This window comes from Carassius auratus, unplaced genomic scaffold, assembly GCF_003368295.1.
Source record: "Carassius auratus strain Wakin unplaced genomic scaffold, ASM336829v1 scaf_tig00002598, whole genome shotgun sequence".
Lineage (NCBI taxonomy): Eukaryota > Metazoa > Chordata > Actinopteri > Cypriniformes > Cyprinidae > Carassius > Carassius auratus.
The window spans coordinates 1-27,575 of NW_020523465.1; the positions used below are offsets into that span (position 1 = coordinate 1).

Below are 27,575 nucleotides of genomic sequence, written 5' to 3' on the forward strand. Positions count from 1 at the left end.
CCTTTTCATAAGTTCAAACAGTCGTTCTTCAGCTTCTAAAACAGACCTGCATTCCAGATGGCTCTTTAATAATTTACCACTTGCTTTTTTTTTATGGATTCATTTACCTGTCCAAAGCCCCTTGCAGATGCTCATGGGATACATCAAAGTAGTAATTGGTGTGCTCTCCACTGGTGAAGGCATTGGAGCTGCCGGCATGCTCGCTCAAAAACTGGCTGTACTCGTTCTCTTTGGGGTACTTCTCGGTTCCTAGAAACAGCATGTGCTCACAGAAGTGGGCCAGACCTGAAATGTTCTCTGGATCTGACAAAGAACCTGCAGGATTGTAAGAGGAGAAAAGCAGGAGATTAAGCAGCGCAAGAAAACACTGACAGCTTGCACTCTGACACAAAATGGGAGCTTGACAAACTTGTAAATCGAGCTGACTTCACTGGATTGACGACAGGTTCAGGCATATTCAAGATCATCATGCTTAAATCCTTAGTTAAACAAAGGTCTGTATAAAGGTTTGCTACAGCACTAAAGGCATTAGAACACTTAAGCAACCAGCTCTACATAATATATTAGTCAGTAGATGGCTCTCCAAGTCTTTGGAGCAAGGGTTCTCAACTCTAGCCCTCAAGGCCCACTTTCCTGCAGAATTCAGCCTCCAAACTTGATCAAATTCACCTGTTTGTATCCTTCTAGTGATCCTTGTGGAAATGCTACAAAACCAAGTTCCTTGTTCTTCTGATTGCTTCTATTGTTCTCCTAATTTGTAAATCGCTTTGGATAAAAGCAACTGCCAAGTGATTAAATGTAAATGCAATAGGACAATTTTCATTAGAATCAGTATTTCAAATCAAACTCTACTGCTGAAAGTTAATGTATTTAAAAAAACAAACAAATTAAAGCTACACAAGCAGAATAAATGTACACAAATCCTCTGTGAAACATTGTTTCATTTAAATAATGAATGATATAAACAAATTATTTTTGTGTTTCATTAATAGCATTGTGTCATGGTTTAAATGACTGAATCAGTTTGTTGAGCCAGTTCTTCTTTTTAAATTTGAAAACTATTTGGAATAGTGTTCAGCATGAACAAATCCTTAGAATAGAAAAAAAAAAACTCATGAATTCAAATGTGATTCTTGTCTTCTTATCAAAAGGCTCTTTTAAAGTGTAATAAGTGAGCATTAACGAAACGCAAAGATATTTTTATACCTAATCCACGTCTACTTAGATGATTTCAACATTTCATTCATTGGCCTTTTTTTTTTTCTTCAACTCCTGCTTTCTCAACTGTTTGGGTTGTTAGTTAAGCACCCCATAAGTCTGTGCTGACACACTGGGCGGTGCTCCAGCTGTTATTCAAATTAATTTTTTAAAGTAAAGTATTTTTTTCTTAAAGGGCTGAAAGGATTCAACGTGACACAATAGGCCTTCAATGACTTGTACAGAGTGGTCTGTTCAGAAACAAAATTATTCAAATCCCTCATGGGCTTTGAGTTTCACAAAAAAACAAGGACAAGGGCAGCCGCCAAGGTCTAGACTATTAAAAGTTGCTTTTTGTGAAGCTACAGAGAGACAGACAGAGGCCATCCAATCAATTTTTTTTTACAACCTAGTTATTGATGGCCAATAATGAGGATGTCCTTCAAGTTAGTAATAAATAGCCTGCATTAAAATAGAAGGGATCAGAAAGCAGTAAGTAGAGAGATACATGCCAAAAGGAGCAAACAATAAAGCAAACTCTTTGCATTTACCTATGTGGACATCCAGCGCGGCTGATGATTTGTCAGTGGTGGGGTCACTGACAAGAACTGCTTTCAGTCCATTTGTAAACTCAAGTCCTCGATACTCCCGCTTGTCTTCTGGAGAGCGAATTATATCACTCACTACCCTCTTTACAGCCGGATCACTCATTCTGACGGACAGAGTTGAAATACGTCTGGATAAACAAAAGGACAAAATTAAGAGGCCTGGCAATCTTAAACGAACTTTTAACGAATCACTTCCTGTGAGGAATTTCAAAAAACAAACACACGTCAAGTAAATTACACAATCAGTGAGACATACAGAAACCATTTAGATCAGAATGAGAATTAAAATGCCATTTAGTTCTAGTTCTTTGGTTTAAAATGTTTCCCTTACATATTTTAGGCTCAGTCGGTTAAATTAGTTGAATGGCTAGGTTTAGTTTGAAAGCATTACCTTAGCCTAACTATACTTTAAGTGTCCGTTTATTCCATTGGTTTACTTGAAACTCAAGTTCGGTTGAGACTAAACTTGCACTTGAACTAAACCACTAATGTATCTGCATCAGTGGTTTAGTTGAAGTTTAAGTTTAGTCTCAGTTTAAGCGAAACTGTGTCTTGGACAAAGAACACATTTAGACTGTTTAGTTTAAAAGTAAATTAACATTATGTTTCAGATTATGTCATGTTTATTTTAGTTTAAGTGATTTAGTTAAGCGCATGTTAAATTCAAGTCTATCTTAAGTTTACAGTCGGCTTTCAGTGTTTTAAATTTACTTACTGTTGAGTTACATGAAAACCAACGAGAAATTCAACAGAATCAAACATTTTCAGAAGTTAAGCAAAAAATATGTTGACACATTATGAAATATTGTGTTATGAGCTAAAGCGATCACGCGCGGCAGAAACACACGAGCCCAGCCGCCAGAGAACCGGGCCGCCATTAACCGAACACACACGCACAAAAAAAAACATATATTTGACACTTACCTAATAGCTCGAATGAAAACAGTGGTCAATATCATTAAATCTGATGAAAACTCGCTGTAAAGGACCACCGGCTAACACATTTTTGCATACTTCAGTACTGGATAACAAAACTCTGCCGAAGATGTCAGGGCGCCATGATTTCTGCAGACAAAACCAATCAATCTCAGATCAGCCGCGGGCCACTTTTACGCGCTGTTAAATACTTTACATTTAATATGAGATATCAACCGTTACATATATGTATACACGGACGCGGAACATATTATGAATCAAAAATGTTTGAAATACCCATTTGTTTCCCTTGAAGCGGTTGGAATTGCTTAGTCACGCCTTGCCGACTATTGACGTCACGAAACAGGCTACACCCACATCCAGGTTTAGTTGCGAGCACGTTGAGTATTTAAAGAGACCTCTTGATTTACGCGTCCAGCTCTCTCTCTCTCTCTCTCTCTCTCTCTCTCTCTCTCTTTCTCTCTTATTAAGATTTGCTATGCATAATCTTGACATAATCTTTAAACTCTTACTGATCTAATCCCTTATTGATTTATTTTTTGTAATAGGGTAGACATAATGCTATCATTGCTTGACATTTAATGTCAACTAGACAACAACAACTTTGAGTGTGTTACTATTATAAAATAATGACCTCAGACAAGAACAAGAACACATCGTGTAAAACTGCAGTTTACTTCTCTTAAAGCAAAAGATCAATTAAAGATAGTTTCCAGGTTTGCATTTGTGTTATTTTGGTGCATCTGGAAAATGTACGGAGTGAGAGAAAACAAATAAAGCACACATAAATTGAACTTTTGTTTTTATTCACTAACAATGACATTTTATAACATTATACATTTTGTTCTGTACAGATTATACTGCACAACATTACACGATGCATATAAAAATAAGATAACGGGGAAAAAAGAACAAGAAAAAACTATTAAATAAAAAGTGCCAGGGGTAATAATATAAAAATATTATAAAATATACATAAAAAAATCTTCTTAATAGCATAGAAAATTTAAAAAATAACCATATATGAATTTAAAATAAGTGTTATTGAATTGCTTAACCTGACAGACAAATTTCACTGAATATTAATTTCATCGGATTGTTATTTTGCCTTTAACAACATGTTTTGTTTTCAAGTAGGATATATGACAAACAATTATACAACATGTTCTTTAAGATCTAAAGATGCAGCAACGTAAGGAGCTGGGAGCTTAAGTTGTTCTTAAACAGATTCTGGATTAAAAATAAGCAGTCTAGTCTTTAATACTCCACAGAAAATTCATCATGCATGTCAGGTGTTTGGTAGATTTGCAGAGCCAGAATACAGAATCAGGGCTGGATCTGTGATTTCTTGTTTACAACATGAAAATAAGTTGTTACAACAGCTGTTCATAAGCATAATTTATTAAAGCCTTGCTGTTTTAACAAGAGTGTAAAACACCACATGTATACATGAATGCAATCATGATTGTCAATTTTCCGTTTCGCGCTCGTCCTATAGGTGGCTCGCCGTGATCGTATAGTGGTTAGTACTCTGCGTTGTGGCCGCAGCAACCCCGGTTCGAATCCGGGTCACGGCAGTATTTTCTTAAGTAAAATCCCGAATTTATTATTACATATTCTGATTATTAACACAGTCAAATTAAGACGGTCACGGAATGAATCTAAAATAACCGTGACCGATTAAAATGACTGACGCATCTTAGTCACGTTGTGAATGCGTCAGTGTTGCTCTGACGTCGCACACGAATCCATGCCATTTTGATCACGTGCACTAGGTGGTGATATTACAGTTGTAAATCATACAAACATAATTGATATGTACTGAGTAAACCCGGTATTTTCTGAAGTTATAACTGTTGTTTTGGGTGTTACGAACTGTAATGAATGCACGACGATTATGACTACTAATGTAAACCGCTTGTGTGTGTGTGTGTGTGTGTGTGTGTGTGTGTGTGTGTGTGTGTGTGTTTGTTTGAGTCAGTGTGTGAAGTTCGCTTGGGTTTGATCATCACGTTCATTAGGTTACATATCTGATCCAACTGAAATACTGACATACAGACTGAAGGGCTGATAAACGGCGACCTGTCGATGTTTGACTTTGTGTTGCTCCTCCTTCATAACCAGAAAACCCTACTTGAAAACTCTCAGAAACTCATTCACGCACTGATTCCAGCATAGCCGTTTAACTCTGAACACTTCAGTGTTGTTAATCATCATGGACAGTGTTTCCACGCACACACATGAATCCAGCCGCAGTGAGAGGAAAGTGATCGCGGTGGTGGGAGGCGGTTTGGTGAGAAACACAATTGATCTTTATGACTTGATTACATATCTTTGAATTCTCTCAATCACTATCTACCGTCTCTGTCAATGTCTCTATCTATCAAGACATTAAAATTTTTCAAATAATCACAGAAAATGACCTCTAAATGAAAGAAAAGTTGGACTCAGGTGGTCTGTTATATTTCTATGGGTACAGAGAATGTTTCCTATGAAAAATAAAATAAAATGGACAATTATTTTAAAATGATCTTTGTTAATCACAGTAATACAGGTATACTATAATTCTACTTAACAGGAGAACGTTAATGATTGACAAAGTGGTTATGAAACTCTGTAAATATTCTATTACAGATGTGGTGAAGAATGATTAATGACTTTATGACATTTTTTTTTTAAATTAAATGTAGCCTGTACTCTTTCTGTAACACAGTTAATGGCTTATGAATATATCCAATAAGTTATGGGGGTGTTTATGTTTTCATCAAGTGTTTTATGCGTTTATAATTGCATAAACTGACTTTAAGTTAAATGTTTCCTTCGTTAATGGTTTGATCTTCTGATCTCATGCTTAAAGAAGGGACATAAAAAGACTGATGATAAAATATGACCAATAATACTGCACTTGACACAAAGCATAAGAATATTGTCTGTAAATAATATATTGTTTGTTTAGACCTGTGTTGGTCAGCCAGTGTCTATGTAAAGCCCCGGCCTCAGAAAGTTCAGCAGTACCCTTTTATATAGATATTTGAGATAAAAATTATTAAAGTAAAATCATCCAAAAGTCTTCTCTTTCCTTAATATGCTTTAAGTACAAGTTTATAAGGGAAAATTATGCCATTGCAAGCTTTTTAGATCCTCTGAAACCCTATGTATAAACATTATTATACAAAAATGTACTTTTACTGAATCATAGTACAGTTATTAACATATTGTGGTTAGTAATTGCCATTTTCTTAAAGCCAACCATGATATAGTATTTACATTGAACTCCAATATATTTCAATGTACAAAATTGTACTAACATGGTATATCCAAAAACATGGAATTATGTTGTCATAAATAATCTATTTCTTATTCTAACCCTGTCAATTTAGGTTGGATCGCTGATTGCCTGCTTCCTCGCCAAAAGAGGATTTGACGTTGCAGTCTATGAATCTCGAGAAGGTGAAAACATGAGCTATCTCTCTCACACTAGCATTAATCAAAACTTTATTTTAAGGCTGTCTTTCTGTCAGTTATATCACTCCACTCTTTATTATTCATATGGCGCACACTTAAAAAAAAAGAGTAACCTCATTTATAATATTGTGGAAGGATTTTAGACAATTATAGACCACCACATTCTCATAATGTACAGATATAGGGTTTGAAATGTTTTCCTAACCTCAAATGCATTCCTAACCTTGTCGTTTAAACTTTTGTTCTGTTAGATATTCGTCAAGCAAAAGTCGTGAAAGGTCGAAGCATCAACTTGGCCCTGTCACATAGGGGGCGCCAGGCCTTGAAACATGTGGGAATGGAGGATAAGGTGGGTTTTATCATTGTTTTTTTGTTGAAGTTAAGCGCTTGTAGCATGCATTTATTCAGATTTTACATATATAAGTCTCCACTTTATAAAAAAGCTGTTGTTAAATAGTTGTTAAAGCCATCATATTCAACATTTTCGTAGACACTAGGCAGTTTATTTAATAATAGCACAGTGTTTCGATCAAGTAGTAAGAAGCCATTAGCAGATGCTTTGATCAATACAGTGGCTTACAGTTTAGTACACTTATTAAAGAGACAATCCCCTTGGAGCTGGGTTTATTGTTTAGCATTTTTCTATCACGATTCACACTTTTAGGAAAAATATTAGCATGCGGTTGCTTATTAATAAACATCTTGGCAGTCAGTAGTACAGTATTTACAGTAAGAACTCATGAATTCTGTGATGACTGAGCTATTCTCTGGCTTTTCCGCAGAGGGAAGTGTTGAAAGTACTATGAGGAAGTCTGACCATGTGAAACTAGGTCAAATGCTTGCACTCAATACATACACAGTCAAACTTAGAGTTTTGATAGGAAGGATTGAATTGTATATGGTTAGCACACAGAGTCCTGTGTCTCTGTGATTTGGTTATTTTACACTATGTGATTTTTCAGCTCGACAGAGCCAGAAATGCCAGGTCAGGGATACTGTATGAACTCAATCCTGAGTTAACATGATTTTCATATCTGACAGAGTGTGACAGACAGTCTGAAGCTTTAGAGGCATAAGGTGGACGGATGGAGCTGTTGTTAGCTCTTGTTTTTAATGTACATAACATGATTTACCCAAATAGGACATCTGCCTGGAGCAACAGCTTTTGTTGGTCCTGCAACAATATTCCCATCAACCCCGTTCATTTTCAATTGAGATTTTAGGGTTACGTTTTGGCAAGGGGCTTCAACAAATTTTTTTTTTTAATTTTATTTTTTTCATTGCTCTCTGGCTTTAGTTCCAAATATTGTGCCTCAATGAATTGTAAAATATATATACAATCGTATTTTATTTGATCTTTTATTCAACAAATATGTATTGATTTAATTAGAGGTGACAGTAAATTTACATTTCAAATAAATGCCATTCTTTTGAACTATATTTGTGAAAGGATCCAAAAAACAAAAACAACAACAACAACAAAAAGGTTATTGAGCAGCATTTCAGAATTTTAGAATGATTGCGGAAGGATCATAGACTGGAGAAATGATGCTGAAAATTTCATAACATGAATTCATATATTACATAAGAAAAATCTAATATTATTTCAAAGTATTGCTGTTTCAACTGTATTTTTTTTATTAAATAAATCCAGCCTCAGTGAGTATAATAAAACATTACTGACCCCAAACATTTGAACGGTAGTGTAGATCATTGAGACTGTGTGCATATATATATTGTCATGTGTTTTTTTAATTTTACAGATAGTCTCTAAAGGCATTCCAATGCATGCCCGAATGATCCATAATCTGAATGGAAAACGCTCTCCAATACCCTATGGCAAAAAGGGACAGGTAACAGTACATATTTTCAGATTTACACATTCATATTCACACAAACATTGAACTTCAAATGGCTATCCTCTGGATCTTTATCTCAGTGTTTCAGAAATGCACAGTCACATGACAGGTTGCAGTAAAGTTGTTGCACAGTTACAGGGTTATTAACCCACTCGTTGAGAACATTTACATCACACATACATTCATGCTTGGAGTCTGTGTGCTGATACGTGACCAGTGACCCCAGCAGAGTCAATACAACCATCTCCCCTCAAACCAGTTTGTTAATCATTACAATCATAATGCACACATAATAGTGGCAATTAGGACTTTGGCATTTCTTTTTATGAGAAATCAGCACATTTGGTTTCCTGACACATCTACACAAGTCTAATTATTATAAATGTGGAATAAATAAGACTAGTTTGACAGAAATCTGAATGCAAGTGAATATGGACAGGTTGTTATGAACAAAATATTAATAATAATTATTATTACTATTATGAATAAAACATGTCATATTGTATAATTTAACATATAAATAAATGTGTATTTTAGGGTCTGTAGGTCATTAGAATATCATTGAAATGTATTGAAGAAAGAACAAAATAATGAGTGGTATATAATTGTAATTATTTTTCATATTAATAAATTTGTTTTCTGAGCCTGTATATCAACATTTATAAACAAAAACTAATTAAGAAAAAGAGGTATATAATTAAAGTAAGTTAGCATAATTAATACAATTGCATTTTAGGCCTGTGTAGGTCATCATATGAAATTTATCATTTAAATAATTGCATCTTAATGCATGTGCATATTTGAGCCTTTATATGTCATTTTATTATTTCAAAACATTTTAGTCATTTTATTATTTTTAAAACTTTTAGTTTTTTTAAATGTCCAATATTAAATATTGGTCAGGAAGCAGAACCAGTTGAGAACAACTGATTAACACAACTAAATAATATCGAAATAAATCACAGCTCGTGAGACATTCTTTCATCTTTGCAACAAAACAGCCCTAAATATGCTTTGAAAACAGCTGAGATGAAAAGCTCAGTTTTCTCTGGCCCAGTTTGTGTGTTCATTTTGTTCCTGATGAGGTTTGCGGGGATTATGTTGATTGGAAATCACCAGATGGACTGAAACAGAACTGCTTTTAAACCATTAGTTTATTGCTGCTACTACTATGTAATCCCCTCACAATACACACTCACTGCTGCAAACAATGTGCGTCAAGGTGCTTTTAAACAGTTGTGACATCTAAGCTGTAGATTATAGTGCCTTTCAGGTGACTGAACTCCATGGCTGTCATAAATCCATCATTTCAGATTTAAAATATCCCAGATAATCCAGCACATGCATGATAGAGATTGAAGTTGTCATTCTCCACGGCTGACTGAGTCTAAACTGGAAGTTCCCGAAATATGACTGTTCTTTCTGTTGTAGTACATCCTCTCTGTGGACAGAGCTAACCTCAACAAGGAGCTGCTAACAGGTGACAGTTCATTTAAACAACCATTTGAAACACTTAATGTGCCCCTTTATACATTATATGGTACCTTATGTACCTTCATTTTTTTTAAATGACCTCTTAGGTTATTTTGAAGATATACTTCCTATTTGCATATCAATCCCAAATGGCCTCAAATATTTTTTGTTTCAAGTCCTCTCTTCATTTGCCCACTTTTTGGGATTTAATCAGTCAATAATGGATAAAATCAAGTCCCTTTTTTGAATATCCAGTTTAATTTTGAAAAGTTTTGTGAAAAAGTTTTCCATTTTTAAATATTTTTGGAGAAGTCTCTTATGTTCACCAAGGCCACATTTATTTGAACTACTGTCAAAACTGTAGTATTGTGAAATATTATTACAATTTCAAATATATGTTTTCTATTTAAATATTTTTAAATGTAATTTATTCCTGTGATGGCAAAGCTGGAAAGGAGCTACTTAATAGTTTAGTGGAAACCATGATACTTTTTTTATTCGGGATTCTTTGATGAATATTAAGTTTAAAAGAACAGCATTTATTTTGAAACATAATTTTTTTGTCTTTGCTTTCATTTTTGATCGATTCAGTGTCTCCTTGCTGAATAAAGACCCTTTCACAAAAAGAAAGATAACTATAAAGATAAAGATATTAGTGTACACACTAGTGGACATTCTCGAGAAAGCAAGATTGATGCTGATTGGCTGTCAATGTTTTTTTCATTCATCACCTGGAAAAAAATTGTTTTGAAAGGGATTCCAATGGTATAGTTTCTCTGTGCCTTTATTGTTATAGTTGTGGTGTGGACTCTGATATTCTTAGATTTTTAGAGCTATATCTTTATAGTAGTGCTGTCAATCGATTAAAAAAAATTAACTAATTAATCGCACAATTTTTTTAAAATTAATCGCGATTAATCGCGATTAATCGCAATTAAAAGACTGAAACTTTTTGGATATGTAAATGTAAAATGTAAATAATTAATGTAAACTCAAGACAAAGAAACTATTTAAATTCAAAATATGATTGTTTATTGGAATTTTTGTTTAACTTGTAACACAGATTTTCTCATGTAAACAACATACCTGCAATAAACCATCAATATCCTCCAAATTAACTGTTGGCTTGAAAGCCATATTTATTACAGAAATAAAAACACAGGCATGTAAGTACCATTTGAATTTCAAAACAATCAATGCCAATAAAAAACAAAAATGATTTCCATGTTGAATTCTAAGTGGACTGCAAAAAAATTCCAAAGTATAGTCATTGCCAGTGCTTTAAGTGGGCCGGTATGCACTGGTACCGCCACTTCCAAATATAGCTCTTGAGCGTACCGCCACCTCTCCGTGCGCCCAGAACGTGCTTGTAGCGTACCGGTACGCTCATTTGGACATCTGTTTTAATAGAGGTTTTAATCTTTTACCTGCACTGCCGATTTTCAGAGCGCCCTTCACAATGCAAGCTTCCTAATTCATCCCACCGAGAGCAGAAAACTACATTACCCATTCACCCTTAAGTTATACAAGTGAATAGCGCATGTGTCGCTTTTCCCACTGTTAAGTGTCAACAACTCAACGTGGCCGGAGAAGGTGTGTGAAACTCGTTGTGAGTTATACTAAAGCAAAATCTTGAGTATTTATTGTCTGATAAACATTAAAAACTGTCTGCGGAGGTTGAGTCGTCCTGCAGCCCCCGCTGGCTGCTCATTGGCTGCAGCATCTTTTTTCTAAGTTCTAAAAAAATACCGTAGACGGCAAGGCACAAATTTAGATATTCATTTATCTAATTAATCTAAAGCCTATGCACAAAGACAATATGATCTTTTTGTCCCCTTTTTGTTTTAAAGCTTGATGAAGAGAGCGCAAGTTGCTGCAGCTGCGAGGAGGACAGTGATGCACGCGCACAGGAGTGATTGACAGTTCGCGGCACTGTGTACAAAAAATACTCCGCTACACAATTATTTCGTTATTTTCGCTTAAGCTTATTAACGTTAGCGTTACAGAAAGGTCTGATTTACGCACTGTTACAGTCATTGTTTTTTTTTTTTAAACAATGACATTTGAGTGCATGATTTTAATGTTGCTGTTTCTTGTGGCAGACTAAATGAAGAGTAATGGATAAGTCCTTCCTTGTTCTTATCCATATTTCTTTGCACGTTGAACACACATAGGCCACAACTGGAAATAAAAAAACTGCAACCGCGTTAATTGCGTTATTTTTTTTAACGCGTTAAATATTTCAAATTAATCGAATGCGTTAACGCGCTAATTTTGACAGCACTACTTTATAGTTATCATTCTTGGTGTGAACAGGCCTTAAAAGTATTAATTTCCTTTAGAAACAATTAACCCCCACACTTCTGAATGGCACTTCTGAATGGCAGGTTGCAAACTTGTGAATGCCATTTCTAAAAGTTAGTTAATTTAAGCAGAAATGAGTTTAGTATCAAGAAATCAATCCAGTTTGAATCTTATTCCTTTTATTTACTGAATAAACATACAGAATTGAATTTCTTTTCTTGCAGCGGCAGACGCATATCCAAACACTACGCTGAACTTTGATCACAAGCTGCAGGACTGGAGTCCAAAATCGGGAACGATGACCTTCGTTGGGTAAACTGTAATCACTTTCTGTCTCCATTTTGGGGAGTGAATAATACCGTGATTTTGTTTAAAATACTTTGGGTGCCATGTAAAGTAATAGTCACAGTTTCTGTCGTAAAAAAGTCTTAAAATAACAATTTCGTTACTTGAATTTCTTGTTGTTTTGTTTAACTTTAAGTACTTAAATAGTTAACATGAAATAAACAAAAATGAATAAATATATAAATACATATAAAATAAATAAATAATTAAATAAAACTATACAGACTTGAAAAAAATATATATCAACAATATTATTTACCCAACTTATTGTCATTCCAAACCCATATTTCTTTTCGTTGAGCACAAAGTTTTCACTTTTAGGTGAACTAACTTTTGAAAAGCTTTTTTAAACATATCTTCAGTCACAGATCAGGTTTGGCTGCCCAAAAGGGTCATGTGTAAATGTATGTGCGTGTTTGTATATTGAGTGTGAATCAGATTATATTTCAGCAGAGGTTTTGTCTCTGAACAGACCTGATGGCCAGAAGAAGGATATCCAAGCTGATCTGATTGTAGGCTGTGATGGAGCTTTCTCTGCCGTCAGGAAGCAGTACCTACGGCAAAGTCGTTTCAATTACAGCCAGACATACATTCCCCACGGGTACATGGAGCTCACCATGCCTCCTAAAGACGGAGATGTAGGTGTCACAACAATCTTATCTTCATTACATATCTGCCATCATTTTATCTGCTCACATCTCGTTCTCTCTGTGCTCTCTAAGTTTGCAATGGAGCCCAATTACTTGCACATTTGGCCCAGAAACACTTTCATGATGATTGCCCTGCCCAACTTGGTAAGGTCACGTAATCTTTTTCATTGTGCTTTACTCATATATTGTTATTTTTAATTACATTATTATACTTTTTCAATTACAATATTACAATTTTCAATATATTGTTTTTTAAACTACAGAATATTTCATTATTTTACTGTTTATTAACTTTTTTGTGAATATCTATTACCTGGTGTTTTCATTGTTGTTACTATGATTATAAAATTTTAAAAAATATTTTAAGTTTTTGTAAACTTGTTATCTAGTGTTTTATTATTATTATCATAAATAGTAGTAGTATTTATTATTAGTAGTATACGTATTTTGTTATTATTATTATTATTAGTTTTTGCTATAACTGTATATTATTATTATTATTATTATTAAAAAATATTTTGGGGGATTAACTATTTATTAGTTTGTTATTTGCTGTTGATTTAGTGCTGGGTATTATGTATAGTGTGGTTTTCATGCAAATGCAAAAAGTCTCACATTTTCTGTACAAGTATTTCCTCCGAAGGTGTTTTGAAAGTGCATTATAATCTTTTGCTGTGGTTATATTGTGGTTTTCCTGGCAGAAAATCATGTTTCTTTTGATTTGGGTTTTTTAAGGACAAGACGTTCACATGCACACTCTTCATGCCCTTTGAAGAATTCGAGAAGATCCGCTCCGGTGACGAGGTCATCCGTTTCTTTCAGAAATACTTTCCTGACTCCATACCTCTAATAGGAATGTGAGTACAGTTTGTTCTGTCTCTCTTTCAGTCTCTTGTCAATCTTTCTGCTTCGTTCTTTTCTCAGTGAGGTGTGAAACTGCAGTCTAACAGACACAGCCCAGCGGGTGGCTTTTTAATATGAAGGAGATACAGTACTGGGATGATGATTTGCTTATTATTATCAATGCTGGAAACAGTTGTGCTGCTTATATTTTGTAACATTATAAATGCCATTATTTTTTATTAAATTAATGCATCCTTGCTGAATTTATTTTATGGTTGGAGTAGGAATGGTAGAGTATGATATTATTATTTTTTTTAAAGTATATTTCACCCAGAAATAAAATATTCTGTCATCATTAACTCAAGACATGTGTTTCTTTCTTCTTTGAAACAAAAAGGAGATATTAGGCATAATAAAAGTCCCAGTCACATTTTGCTTTATTGTATCCCAATAAAATACAGTAAATGGTGACTAATAGTGCCCTTTTTTTTACTGAATTATAAAAGTCAAACGAATTTGAAACAACATATGACCTCAATATGGTATTTTCAGTTTTCCGGATTTTATATTATATGAGTAACTTGTCAGTGTTATTGTTCAGATTGTAATTCTAAAAATGTTTTTTTTTTTTTTAATTAACAGAATGCTTTGAATGAGATTGTCCTACATTGAATGTCATAATTAACATAATTAAGCCGTGAGTCACTGTGCCACAGACAGACGTGCCAGTGTTATATATGCATGTACGTTATGGACTGAGTGTGTCTGTGTGTTTTCACAGTGAGGCTCTAAAACAGGATTTCTTCCGGCTGCCGGCTCAGGCCATGGTCTCGGTGAAGTGCTCCCCGTATCATCTCTTTGATAAGTGTGTTCTTATGGGAGATGCGGCCCACGCTGTGGTTCCTTTCTATGGTCAAGGCATGAATGCAGTAAGTGGGGGTTGGAGAGGATATTCATACTCATCAAAATGCTTCAGTTTTTTCAATAAGTCTCCAGCTGTAATTTCTCCCAGTGATGTAAACATAACCTGAACACCAGATGAAATCTGATTAACAGTATACAGAAATGTTCCAATAGTTCTGGAGCATGCAAACATCTTTGTACTCAATAAAAGCTTGACCTGAACATGGACCAGTGTTACTTTTGTAGGTAGTAGTATCTTAGTTTGAATTAGTTTTTAGGTCTATTTTAAAATTCATTTTTGGTAGTTTGGTAGTATGTCTGAAATTATATATGTGACCATGGAACACAAAACCAGTCATAAAAGTCAATGTTTTGAAAAACTGGGATTTATACAATAATAAATAAGCTTTCCATCGATGTATGTTTTGCTATTGAACAATACTTGGCTGAGATACAACTATTTAAAAATCTGGAATCTGAGGGTTCAAAAATATATAATATAGAGAAAACTGCCTGGAATGCAAGTCCTTAGTAATGCATACTACTAATTAAGTTTTGATATATTTACGAAATGAAATTTAAAAAATATCTTAATGGAACATGATCCTTACTTAATATCTTAATGATTTTTGGCATGAAATAAAAATGTATAATTTTGACCCATAAAATGTATTCTTGGCTACTGATAACAATCTAATATACTGCTAATATACTGCTACTTATGACTGGTTTTGTGGTCCAGGGTCACACACACACACACACACACACACACACATTTAGTTAACTATACTAACCCTGATATGGATCTTATTAAAAAAATTGGGTGCTTGTAAATGTAGTCATTGATGGTCTTGCAGATTGAAATTTTCAGCAAGTGAAATAAAATTAATAACCAATAAATGTGTCATTATTTTATTTTGTTTCACAGGGCTTTGAGGATTGTTTAGTTTTTGACGAGATTATGGACCAGCTGAATGAAAACCTTGGTAAGACAGAAACCCCCCAAAATTTCTGAGATGAAAGGAATTTATTAATTAAATTATAATTTTAATCTTCTTCTTATTTATATAATAAACATAATAAAACGTATAATTTTAAATAAATCAAGTACTGTTTGGAACATCCCAGAGTGACATCAGTAATTAAGAATTTTTGAATATGCTTTGTCTGCAGCTGCTGTACTTGAAAAATACACCAGAGTCCGTGTACCTGACGACCACGCCATCGCTGACCTGGCCATGTACAACTATGTAGAGGTAGGCCATGCAATACTGTATCTGAACACCAGGTGCTGTCACATGACTTCCATTTCATTCATTTGACAACAGTTGTGTTCGACCTGAAGCGGCGCTGCACATACCAGTCAAAGAACCCCAAGAGTAATTAGAGAACAGGTGGCTTTTGTTACTTTGAATGGGAATGAGGATGTATAAATTAAAGATAAATCCTGATGGATGGATGAAAATATTCAAGCTAAAAATAACTGAATAGAGGATATAATATATTCCTGTAGCGCCTCTTAGAGCTAGCAACATCAAAGTCATGGGTTTTTCTGTTCATTAAGTAGTAAGCACACATACATTACAGAACAAACACACACTCACGCAGCAGCAGTAGAGTCTGTCCAGATGATTGCATGTGACATACAGGCCACAGTGACACAGGTCAACCTCATTACTGATGGCAGGGTGAAGATACAGACACACACATTTGTTTTTAAGAGGTTAAGGCCAGACCAAGAGCTAGAGCATTAAATGCTGCCATTAGCTTCGCTCATGATGTGATCTGTGTCGCAGATGAGAGCACACGTCAATTCCAGATATTTCCTGTTTCGAAAATACCTGGACAATTTCCTTCACTTCATCATGCCAAAAACAATCATCCCACTTTACACAATGGTAAGAGCCTTCCTTTCTGTGTTCTGTATCATCTTGTTTTTAGTTGGTGGTTAGTTCACTAATTCGTATGGTGGATTACTTGCTTCTTAGGTCACATTCTCCAGAACACGGTACCATGAAGCGGTGAATCGCTGGCATTGGCAAAATAAGGTGAAGACCAATCCTGTGTGTTTTTTTTTTTTTTTTTGCTGAAATGTATGCTTTAGCAGCAAACTGTATTCCACAATGCAATGCACTAGATTTGACTATTCTTTTGTGTGTGAAACACAAGTAATTTGTTAATCTAAATATCTGATTTTGAATCTTTTGCTCACCAAGGCTGCATTTATTTGATAAAAAGTCTGTAAAAACAGCAATATTGTCATGAAACCTTTTCAATTTTAATATATTTTAAAATTTTATTTTAAGCCAAATTTTTATTTAATGCACAGCATCATTACTCCAGTCTTAAGTGTCCCATGATCCTTCAGAAATCAGCTATTATTATTAATTATATATATATATATATATATATATATATATATATATATATAAAAATGTGGGAACCATGATACATTTTCAGGATTATTTAATAAATAGAAAGTTCAAGATTTAATTTTTTTTGCAATATATGTTTTTATTTCAGTGTTTCTTTATTGTAAAAATTATTTTTTTTTTAAAACTGAACTGTAGCATAGCCTATAATTGTAAAAGCCTATTTTTTTACATCGGAAATTGTCCTTCACTGCAGATGTTGTTAGTAGCCTACATTGTTCACCTAAAACTTGGATTTAAAAAGTTGTTTAAATTTTTCACAGTATAGTAAAATAACTCATGGTCTTTCTGGTCTTTTGCAGGTGATCACTCAAGGTCTGTGGCTGTGTGGAGCTGTATCTGTTGCAGGAGGGACGTATGTCTTTTTCAGATACTCTCACAAACTCCCCAGAATCACTGCAGAGGACCTGTGGACCCGTATACTCGCCTTAAAGCACTTCTAAACCCTGTGTTGATGTTTAGTAGCCATGTCACGTCAAAGGAGAAACTCCCAAAAGATCTTTCATGGGTCTGTACTGGACCAGAATTGAAGTCTTGTTCAATACAAGTTAAATAAAAAATGCCCTGCATTTGTGTTATGATGTTGATTACCACAGAAAATAATTTTTAGTAGTTTGTCAATGTAGTGCACTTAAAATTGGGTTATAATGGGCCAGCATTCCAGATGGTTTAAAGCAGAAATGTTGCTGGTGTGGTTGTAAAAGCACTTATCTTCTCATCATGCTTTAATATAAAAAAGTGACTTGCATGGCATTCAAGGTGTAGATTTTACCAGCTCAAGACTTGAGCAGCAGGAATGCTGACTTATGCTGAATTATTCTGTAAAACATTAAGTGTTTGAGTTCCAAAAGTTGTTTATTTTGTATTTTTAGAACTGGGAATAGTTCTCTTAAACATTTATACATTTTAATATTTAGTTCCTGGTCCCATGTACTTCCATTTTAAATGGAGATTATTCTATATTTTCTGTGATTATCAACCGTCTTGCATTCCTTTAACATGTATTGAATCCAGAACATACCTTTTAATAAGTCACCATGACCTTGAAGTTGTTGTAATGGATGTATAATTCTGTTTCAGTTCTAATTCAGGTTTGCTTTTACTTTATATATCATGTGTGGGTGTTGGGATCTCTTAGCAAATATAATTTCTTTGGTTTTAATTAATTTAAAAAGTCAAGCTGATCACTGTCTGTTCTTGTAGATTCTAAACAAGTTGAATGTGACTGAATAAAATCTTTTGTTCATTGAATGCCTGAACTCTTCAGCTTTTTTTGCGGTCTAGGCATCTCACTTTTAGTGCAACAAAAGCAATGTCATACTCTAGTTTTAGGGCAGGAGAAATATTAAGTCCTCCTGATGGTCTTTCACTGTCATGTAAAAACTCACATTAATCCTCATTCACATTTAACCCACAAATCCTCAGCAAGGCATAATCCATAAATGAGATAACAGATGCTCTCTGCCCACTCAAACAGGATGTCGCTCATTCAATTGTCTTTTTAGTATTATAAATCCCTTTCTTAAAATGATAAAAGCACCACTGCTTCTTTTCAGCTTATGTTTTTAGTCATTATTCAGTATCTGATTTTAATATTTAAGGTTTAATTGGTCATAAAAAAACCTTCAAATTCCTATTCAAATCCACGCAATCAACAATGTAACACTTTCAAATACGTATTTTAAATATGCCTACATGTACGCTAACTAAAATAGGCCCACTGTCCATCCCTGTAGGCCAAGATCAGATAACAGTATAACATATTGATTATAATGTAGACTACTGATAAGTGTAAGATTCACTTCAATGAGATGAGATGACAGGATGCTTTCAACTGATTTCCTATTGAATTGTCATCAACTGAACTGCAGTAGTCAATCTATTTAGTGAATATAACTAGATAATAGACAATGCTGCATAAGGCTGATTATTAATTGTTCCACTTTAAGATGCATTTTGAGGTGCAGTTGGTCATATTAATGTAGATCGGGACTTCCAAGAGCGAAAAGCAAATCAGAGTGAGTTCGTGATTTATTTGGAAACTTTAAGTTTCGCGAATCATTTTATTCAAATCGAGACTTCGAAATGTGGCTTGGTGAATCTTTTCATTCAGATCAGAATTTCGAAGTGGGTTTGTGTATTGAATGGTTCGCGAACTGCGCTCCGAAGTCGTTTGTGGATAAATACAGCTCTGACTGTTAAATAATAATACATTTTTATTTTTTCCTATTAGATTGTGTTTTATTAACATCTACACCTACCCCAATCCTAAACTACCCTTTACAATGATGCAAGAATAGGAAATGTTGTACAGTGCGACAAAAAATAATCTATATTGATATGCACATACCCAGAAGCCACAGCTGTCTCCCTTCTAGCCTTAAACTCTTAAGTCCCTATCTGAAATGATGGTTCGTGAATCTTTATTTGATTCAGATCGGAACTTCGGATTTAAGAATGTCACTACTAAAATCCAACAACTTCTAAATTGTAACAATAATTTTGATCAATCAATTAAATGTCTGTTGTCTGCGTCATCTACCCACCAATGGCAAACTCAAACCTTTGCTACACCTCCAGTAGGCCCTCACTGCAGAACACAGATCCAGGGGGCGAGGCTGGATCCACATCTATGGGGTGGAGATGGGTGGGTTTAGGGACATGTCAGGTGCAGGTTGAGTTGGATCTGGATTCCAGGCTTGCCCCCTGGATCTTGTGTTCTGCAATGAGGAACATCTCTACACCCTTGCAAATCTTAAGTATATTCTCTATAACAGAAAAGTGTAAACACAGCTCTTCTCAAGAAGCAAAGAAATTTGAGGTAAACTCAACCAAGTTTGATATTTAGGGGTTCGCTCAAAGCCCTAATCTAAATATTGAGCAGAAGAAATAGTGATGTTTGGCTTGTTTGTCAAATAGGACACACACAGTGCTTCCTCCAGGGGGCGCTGTGGACTTGACTGACGTTGTGTACAAAGTGCTGCAGTCTTTGACAAATGTCCCGTCCTTGTACTAACATTGTGCTGCTAATCTATCTGAGCACACTCACTAATGTATTCTGCTCATGGACAGAGCAATCTAAGCTGCGGATATCTCACCATCCCATGAAACTGGGTGAAGCTGGAAGTTTCAGTGTCCGAAAAGATGGAAAAGCAACACAATTGATCAAATACTTACAGCATTTACAGTTGACAGAATTCACACAAATCTTGATTGGGAACACAAAAAAGTCTGTTTATGTTTCATTACTGCTACAACAATTAAAAAATACTTTTTTCCATAGTTATGTATAAATAACATGATTCTGTATCCTTTGTATATTATAAACATGAAATTAGTGTGATGTTAATGAACTCCACCGTCATTCTTCAATGGCACTAGTGGCAAGTGTCAAAGCGGTCGAACTTGAATTACATTGATGTCTGGTTCATCATTGCATTTGGAGGTAATATCCAGAGGATGAGTGTCATTGCTAGCAATGATAAATACGATAGAGGATGAGTTGAAGGTCACTCTCTTTTTGGGCCGGTCAGGACGGCTATGTGACATCACAATAGGGCGTACAGGGCGTTCGATGCGGGCGAGGGGACGGTCCTTAATGCTGTGCTGCAGAGTGGCCAGACGGGAACACAGCATCTGTAACATGCACCTGCGAAACTGACCAATCACAAAAAAGGAGAAGTAAGTTTCATATATACACACACACATAAAGATTATTAAAACACTTTTCACAACAAAATACTATCAGTTTTTCTACTTCAAAATTTCATGTTTAATTCAATGTGTTGCTTGCAGATTCTTTGTAATTATTTGTGAAATTAACCAGCAATTTATGAACACAATGTCTAAATTATTTTTTTTTTTAATGCAGATAAACGCTACAAAGACTATAAACCAAATTTTATCGCTTGTTTAAATACTCTGAAAACAAATTGGGTTAGGATTTTATTTTAATACTGATTTGCCAGGAAATTGCTAGTAAACTTCACAAATAATTACAAAGAAACAGCATGTAAGACTGAATTAAATAGGAAATTTTAAGTTAATTTAATAATCTTTATTTAAAACCTTGAAAAAAATTAAATATATTTTTTTCCAGTCTACATTCTGCTGACATCTTTATTTATTCAGTTTTACTTTAAGTATGAGACTCTGTCTGAGCAATTCCACATTTCATAAAATACTAAATTAAATGATCAGTGATGAAAAACATTTAATATTGCTTTAATATTAAACAATAGGAAAAAACGAATAATTGTAATATAGTAAAGATTTTCATCTTTCTAACTTTTTAAAATATTTTTCATTAAAAAATCATTCTACTCCAAAATACATGGAATAAAACAGATAAAATATGCTGTTAAATGAAGCATAAAATAGTATCTAATTGTTTTTTTTATTATTATTAATTATTTAAAGGAATATTTATTTATTTTCTTGTTACTCTACATTTATTTAAAATATCAAAGGTTATCTCTAATACAATTTGACAGTTCACAAAAAACCTGGATGTTGACTTGTAAAGTTTGTCTCTGTTAGGATCACCAGACCTGACTAAATAATACCCTTCCATCAGAATGAAGTGACCTCTGCTGACCTTTCTGCTCATGAAGGCGTAGATGACGGGGTTGTAGGCAGTGCTGGATTTGGCGAAGAGAGAGGGAATAATAGCAAGCGTGGGGGAGATGACACTCTTCCTGCCAAAAGCCTCCATCATGGAGACCACAGCATAGGGTGTCCAGCACACCAGGAAACAGGAAATCATCATTAAGAACATCACCGCCACTTTCTTCTCATATCGCAGAATCTTAATTGTCTGAACAGTCTGCAGATCCTGGATAGAGCGCAGCTACAGGAAAAGAACAAAGACATTCTGTCATTAAAACGTCTTCATGTTAAAGAATATATTACTGCATGTCCTGGAAAAAAGAACATGGCTTTAGTCAACCTGATTTTTGATACCGTGTGAAAAAATGTGTATATCATTAAAAAGAAAAGGAAAAAAAATCTAGATCTTGAGACCTAATAAAGCTTTTAGACTGTAATTTAAAAATGCTTTTCTAAAAGACTTTGAAATCTTAGAAAACACTTGTGATGACAGTAGTATTGGGAACTCAGTTCTGTGTTTTTTAAAAATGAGTTTTAATACAAATGATTTGAAAAGTAAGATTTTCTTTAATCTGTTTCATAAGGAAAATTAAAAACTAGAAAAGGACATGCAAAAATAATGATATGCTGCAAAAATAACATTGCTAAAAATGTGGGTGAAATTTAAACATAATACAAAATTCAACCATAAATATCAGAATTCTAAAACTATTCTAGGGAACAGAAAAGATCATTGATAATAGAATTACTAGCACCGCACTGATTATCAGTCAAATTAATTCTGACAATAAAACTTATCCCAATTCATACAACCATATCAACAATCTATATGTTCATAGAAAAAACTCCATAGCCAGACTATAGGCTGACAATAGACTTTAAATGAATATTGCACATAATGTTTGCTGATGATAAAGATATACTTTACCAAGGTGAATGGATTTGGATGGAGGTCCTATGCTGCCCTGCTTGAAAGCATCATGCTTTTAAATCTCTAATGATGCATCTTTAATTAAACACATTATGTTCTCTGAGGCATGCATTCATTCATTAATTCGTTAATTCGTTCATTCGTTAATTCATTCATTCATTCATCATTATGCAGCTGCAAGGATGGCAATAAAATTAGCTGAGTTTGACTGAGCATCTCTCAAGATGCCTGGCATTGTGTAACTGACACAGAACTGGGTCAGCATTTGGGGGCGCAATGGTGATGATGTGAACAGCTGTTTTTCCTTTTGTCATGGATCAATTAAAACTGTCATGCTACTGACAATGCCAGGTATATACAAATCCATCGTTAATTCAAAGATTTAATCATTATTTTAGATTAAATGACATCAAGAATTTAGCTTAAGATTTGCATAAGTATGTATGAATTTAAGTGTGTAATTTATTGCCTTTGACTGGCCACATTTAAATAACTTTTTAATTTACGAGTTAATATTAAACTGCCCTTTGGTGGAATATGCTTTAAAATGTTGTAAAATATCAATGTATACAATTCTACTGTATGAATAACTTCAAATTGTACTTATTCATTCATGCATTTATTGATTCCCTGATTCATTCAGGTGCTTGATTCACCAATGTATGCATGTATGTATTTATTTATTTCCTGAATCATTTATGTATTTTTTCCAAGCAGTTCCTGGCATACTTAACTATATTTACTCATAAGGAAGAGAATAATCAAGAAACCGATCAAACACACTGGAGGTACAATGAAATCTATATATTTTTTTAATTTTTAATTTTTATTTTATTTTCTATTTTAATATATAAAAATGTAATTTAGTTCCTTCAGAAATCATTATAATATGCTGATTCGCTGCTCAAGAAACATCTCTTATTATAATTAACTCATATTATGAAAGCATTAATTTCTTAAAAAAACTTCTTTAAAAACGTTTAAATGATAGTGAATATTGCAGTGTGGTGATTGAAATGAATCGCAAGTACCTTGGCTGAATTGCAAAACTGTCCATATGTCAGGCTAAATAAACTCTCTCTTAAATAGACTCTATTAAATAAATATTTCCTATGCCACAGAATGACTGGAGTCTCAGGCAGGTACATCATATTAATCATGCCTGTTATAGCATAGTCAATAAATAGCATAGTCTTTTCTTTGTGTGCAAAACCTTTTGGAAAGTTTAACACACAAGCTCAAAGGCAAATGTACACATAAACTGCTTACAGGTGAAGTGTGACATTTTTGGACCACTTATAAAAAATCATAACAGTTTTTGCAGAACACTCGCCCTGTCCCAAACATATGCCATTGGATCAAGCAGTGTTACTGTTTTGGGCAGAATGCTTTCCATGGGAATCAACCTACAAATAGCTTAATTCAAGCTGCCTCTGTACACAAAGCTAAGATAAGAGAAAAGACTGCACACTTCAGTTTGCGGTAAGCACACAATCACTCATGTTGGTGCGGTTATGTTCTCCCCCATCTGGACAGCACACCGATAAAATCTGTTGCACAGTAACTGCTGATGAAAATCGCAAGCTATTTACATACACAATCACCGTCGCTTGCTCATTTGCTGAAGGCACTTTCAGACAATATGGCTTTTAGTGGAAAGAGCCCATTAAACAGCAGCATGTCGGCACCTATGCACTGATAAATCTCAGCGGCTTGACAGTGTGTTTATAAAAGAACAAGAGAGAATGATGAAGGTTAAAGACAGAAAGAAAGAAACTGTAAGGTGCCATATGCAAATCACAGATCAGAAATGAGATGACAAGTGAGGAAAAATTTTTTGGAGATCAATTAAGGGTCGATAAAATATATTTGGAATAAAATTTGAAATTGTGAAACACACTATAGTTTTTAATTAGATGGGATTGTAGACACTTTGAAGAACTGAATGAAATTCCCTTGAAATGCCATATTGGGTGATGATTTTGGAGTTATGAAACTCCAAGGGGTAGGGGAAGGGGTAAGTACTTGAGAGACTTTTGACAATCGAAATCATTAAAATAATATTTAATTTGAAGCTCAATCAAGTGAAAATAGTTCTTAAGTTTGAAACTGTTGCACCGTTTATGTTTAAAATTATTTGCGTACAAAGAATGAAAAATGGCTTGCAATACCATTATAGTACTAATAATTGATAAATTTGGACTGATAAATCGATGAAGTGGGACGATCAAGTAAGTTTGTCCTCCCACATAAATTTGAAATAGGAAATTCAACAAAGGAGTAAAAAAAAAATACAATTAGCAAATATTCAATCAACTTTGCACATGCAAAACCTTATCTATGGAAGCAATTATGAAGAACCTCCTATCTAGGTAGAAAACTCAGTAGTTAGTATGTTTCTAGTGCATCAGGTAACAGGAAATATATATCTGGTACATCCAGACTGGCCAGTGAGAAAATGACTGTTATTATAGCTAAGCCCATTGTTGCGCCTGTTCTCCTCACCATTTTCACAGTGTACAAGATGTTTCCATAACAGTAAGCCATGACACCCACAGGGACGAAGAAGCATCCGAGGAGGAAGAAGAGAATGAAGGAAGCATCATTGGGATCTTTGGAAGCCCAGTCGAGGGAGCAGCCCAACTGATGGACTTCCAGCGTGTAACGGTTCCATCCCAGGAGAGGAGCTCCAGTCCAGGCCAAAGAGTACAGCCAGATGTGCGTGATGGCCCTCCATGCCCAGGGGAAGTCAATGACCTTGGCATGAACCACACGGATGTAGCGCTCATACGCCAGACCGGATAGAGTCATGATGGACACGATCCCTTAAAGGATGAGAAGAGAAATAAAAAAAGTTAAATAGATAGATACATTCTGTCCTCAAATTCTCATTAAACTGTGTTTGCCATTCTCATAATTCTTTTTTAGGATTCTTTTAGGATTCTCACTATGGCACTAAACATTTACAAGGATCATCCTGTCTGGACAAAATTCATTTTTAAAGATAAAATACGATATGTGCTAACAGGGATGGACTGGGAATAAAAAACGGCCCTGGACTTTGACTAAACCCAGGCCAAAGCAATCAGCGTGCGGAAACTAGACAACAGTCTGTCTGCGCCCATCTTTGTGTACTGTTGATTTAAACACTAAACTTAAACACTCTCTGTACTGTCAGGTATTTGTCTTCTTCTGAGGGTGGTTTGACAAAGAAAAAACAAAATCTGACGTTGGGGCGCTTAAAAGTAATTTAAAGTTGAGCTGGAGTGTCTTTCTCTGCTCTTGGTCTAAGCTCAACCTGAATAAACAAATTATGAAATGTAAAAAAAAACAAAAAACAAAACAGGTTTTATTCCAAGATAGCATGGAATAGATTATATATGTTATAAAAGCATATTATACAATCTATTCCATGCTGTCTTAAATGAATTTATTACATTAAAATGAGTTAATTCGCTCAGGAGTTGCTACCGCAAATATTCAAGGGAAAAACCGGTTGATTTTCGACATGTCTTCTCCCCATTCTTGATTCTATTGCTGTATGAATATATTCCCTCCGAACCTTTTTCAGTTAATCAAATTAGCCGGCCAAGGTGATATCACGGATGCTTTTAAAATGAATACCAATTCATCCCTCTGATTGGGCTCTTTTTTGGTGTCAAATGGAATGCAAAATTTACTTTGCAGTCAGACTCGCGTTCGGATGCCGGAGTAGTCCAAAAATCTTGGCAGATATCATAAGTCCCCGGCTATCCAAGTCTTTTTAACGTCCCAGCCATGCGTTTGCTCCTTAAAGGTATAACAAATAATTTGTTAAAACCTATGATAAACGCTCTACCCATTATTTCCTTAAACAGCTAATAACGTCACTATGGCAACGGTTATTTTCTAGTTTTATTAACGTCCTCTTGGAAGCTTTGTTCCTAACAGCTAATTCACGTCGGAATCTAAGCATTTCGAATCTCACGAGATCAGTCTCTTTCAGACATTCGCTTTTCACGTTAATTTCTTTACTATTTTCCTTAAGCACTCTAAGAACGACTCTATGGGATCAGGAGTATCTCTGTCCACTATATAAAATGATTACCATTTTTGCCCTTATTCCTCCATGATTAAATATCTAAAAATTTTTCTCCGCACTTCTCTCCGATCTCCTCTATTAATTCTACCTAACTGCGCTCCCATAACTAAGGTCTGGTTTAGCGCTCATTTAGCTACGGTTTTAAAAAACTGACGCCACTTCAATACACCGGACATTCCTTTAGGATTATGCGCGGCCACTACTGCAGCTGAGCACGGAATTCCAACATCAACAATCAAGTTACTGGGCAGATGGTCTTCCTCAGCATTTGAGTCCTACATTAGACCCGAACAGAAATTCATCTCGAAGGCCTCAGCAAATAATTTCAAGACGTTCTCAAGGTGATCTATTTGCAAATACTGGTGGTGGTGAAATACTATTCATATCCCTTTTCTCAAAAATCTTTATTTTCGTTGGCTTAACTTAGCCTTTCTCTGTGACTTCCCCTCCGTTTGCCTATATAAGTGCCATTTCATTCTGCAGTCTGTTTCTCTGGCCTTCCCCTTGCGGCCGCCGGGGCTGTTTTCATTTGTGGCCATTTAATTTGTTTTCATTTGTGGCCCATTTTTTCTGCGGCCTATCGTGGTCCCTATCACTGTCTGGCCTATCGTGGCCCTATCACTGTTTGGCCTCTTGCGAACCCTCTCGCGACCCCTCTCGCTCTGAGGCTCTGCGGCCCTTTTCCCTTACATATAAGCCATTACTTTAGCTATAATATGATGTTGTATTTCATGTCTGGCTAATTATCTCAACTTATCTCTTTTGTTCACGTTCCAGGATCCTCTAAGAAATACTTCATCTAGGTGCGTATTACATTTTTCATTCTTTCTTTTGGGATAGGCTCCGCCCTGCCTACATCTTCGGCAGGATTAGCTGGTATCTACCAATCTTCAGATCCACGCTACGGATGGGGCCTACGCCAAATTAATTCTGTTTTTCG

General features: G+C 34.9%; 3 protein-coding genes and 1 non-coding gene across 4 annotated transcripts; 2 read left to right on the plus strand and 2 right to left on the minus strand.

Moving 5' to 3' along the window:
• Window positions 1–107: 107 nt before the first annotated feature.
• Window positions 108–3,002, minus strand: LOC113069965 (insulin-degrading enzyme-like; the record flags this gene model as incomplete). The annotated part of the gene is made up of 3 exons (XM_026243111.1): window positions 2,730–3,002; window positions 1,749–1,933; window positions 108–315 (listed from the first exon to the last, which is right to left on the minus strand). Coding segments are annotated over exons 1-3 (428 nt in total), but the record flags the coding sequence as incomplete, so codon positions are not given.
• Window positions 3,003–4,246: 1,244 nt separating this feature from the next.
• trnah-gug (transfer RNA histidin (anticodon GUG)) lies at window positions 4,247–4,318 on the plus strand. Its single transcript has one exon. It is a non-coding gene; the product is annotated as a tRNA-His (tRNA).
• Window positions 4,319–4,956: 638 nt separating this feature from the next.
• LOC113069966 (kynurenine 3-monooxygenase-like) lies at window positions 4,957–18,266 on the plus strand. The gene is made up of 15 exons (XM_026243113.1): window positions 4,957–5,034; window positions 6,122–6,191; window positions 6,458–6,555; window positions 7,970–8,059; window positions 9,497–9,545; window positions 12,067–12,154; window positions 12,660–12,825; window positions 12,910–12,981; window positions 13,573–13,694; window positions 14,462–14,609; window positions 15,512–15,569; window positions 15,757–15,839; window positions 16,380–16,481; window positions 16,572–16,631; window positions 17,318–18,266. The coding sequence occupies exons 1-15, from the start codon at window positions 4,957–4,959 to the stop codon at window positions 17,456–17,458; spliced, it is 1,425 nt and encodes a 474-aa protein (XP_026098898.1). The 3' UTR covers window positions 17,459–18,266.
• Window positions 18,267–19,160: 894 nt separating this feature from the next.
• LOC113069964 (opsin-3-like) lies at window positions 19,161–25,374 on the minus strand. Its single transcript, XM_026243110.1, has 3 exons — window positions 25,060–25,374; window positions 21,613–21,864; window positions 19,161–20,672 (listed from the first exon to the last, which is right to left on the minus strand). Exons 1-3 carry the CDS (start codon window positions 25,363–25,365, stop codon window positions 20,406–20,408), a joined length of 825 nt encoding a protein of 274 aa, XP_026098895.1. The 5' UTR covers window positions 25,366–25,374; the 3' UTR covers window positions 19,161–20,405.
• Window positions 25,375–27,575: the final 2,201 nt, after the last annotated feature.

Coding starts and splice junctions, on each gene's coding strand:
- LOC113069966 (XM_026243113.1), top strand. CDS start 4,957: ATGGACAGTGTTTCCACGCACACACATGAATCCAGCCGCAGTGAGAGG. Junction 12,982..13,572: donor TGATTGCCCTGCCCAACTTG/GTAAGGTCACGT, acceptor GGGTTTTTTAAG/GACAAGACGTTCACATGCAC. Junction 14,610..15,511: donor ATGGTCAAGGCATGAATGCA/GTAAGTGGGGGT, acceptor TTTGTTTCACAG/GGCTTTGAGGATTGTTTAGT.
- LOC113069964 (XM_026243110.1), bottom strand. CDS start 25,365: ATGACTCTATCCGGTCTGGCGTATGAGCGCTACATCCGTGTGGTTCAT. Junction 21,865..25,059: donor TCTTGTACACTGTGAAAATG/GTGAGGAGAACA, acceptor CTTTTCCTGTAG/CTGCGCTCTATCCAGGATCT. Junction 20,673..21,612: donor ACGCCTTCATGAGCAGAAAG/GTCAGCAGAGGT, acceptor GTGATTGGTCAG/TTTCGCAGGTGCATGTTACA.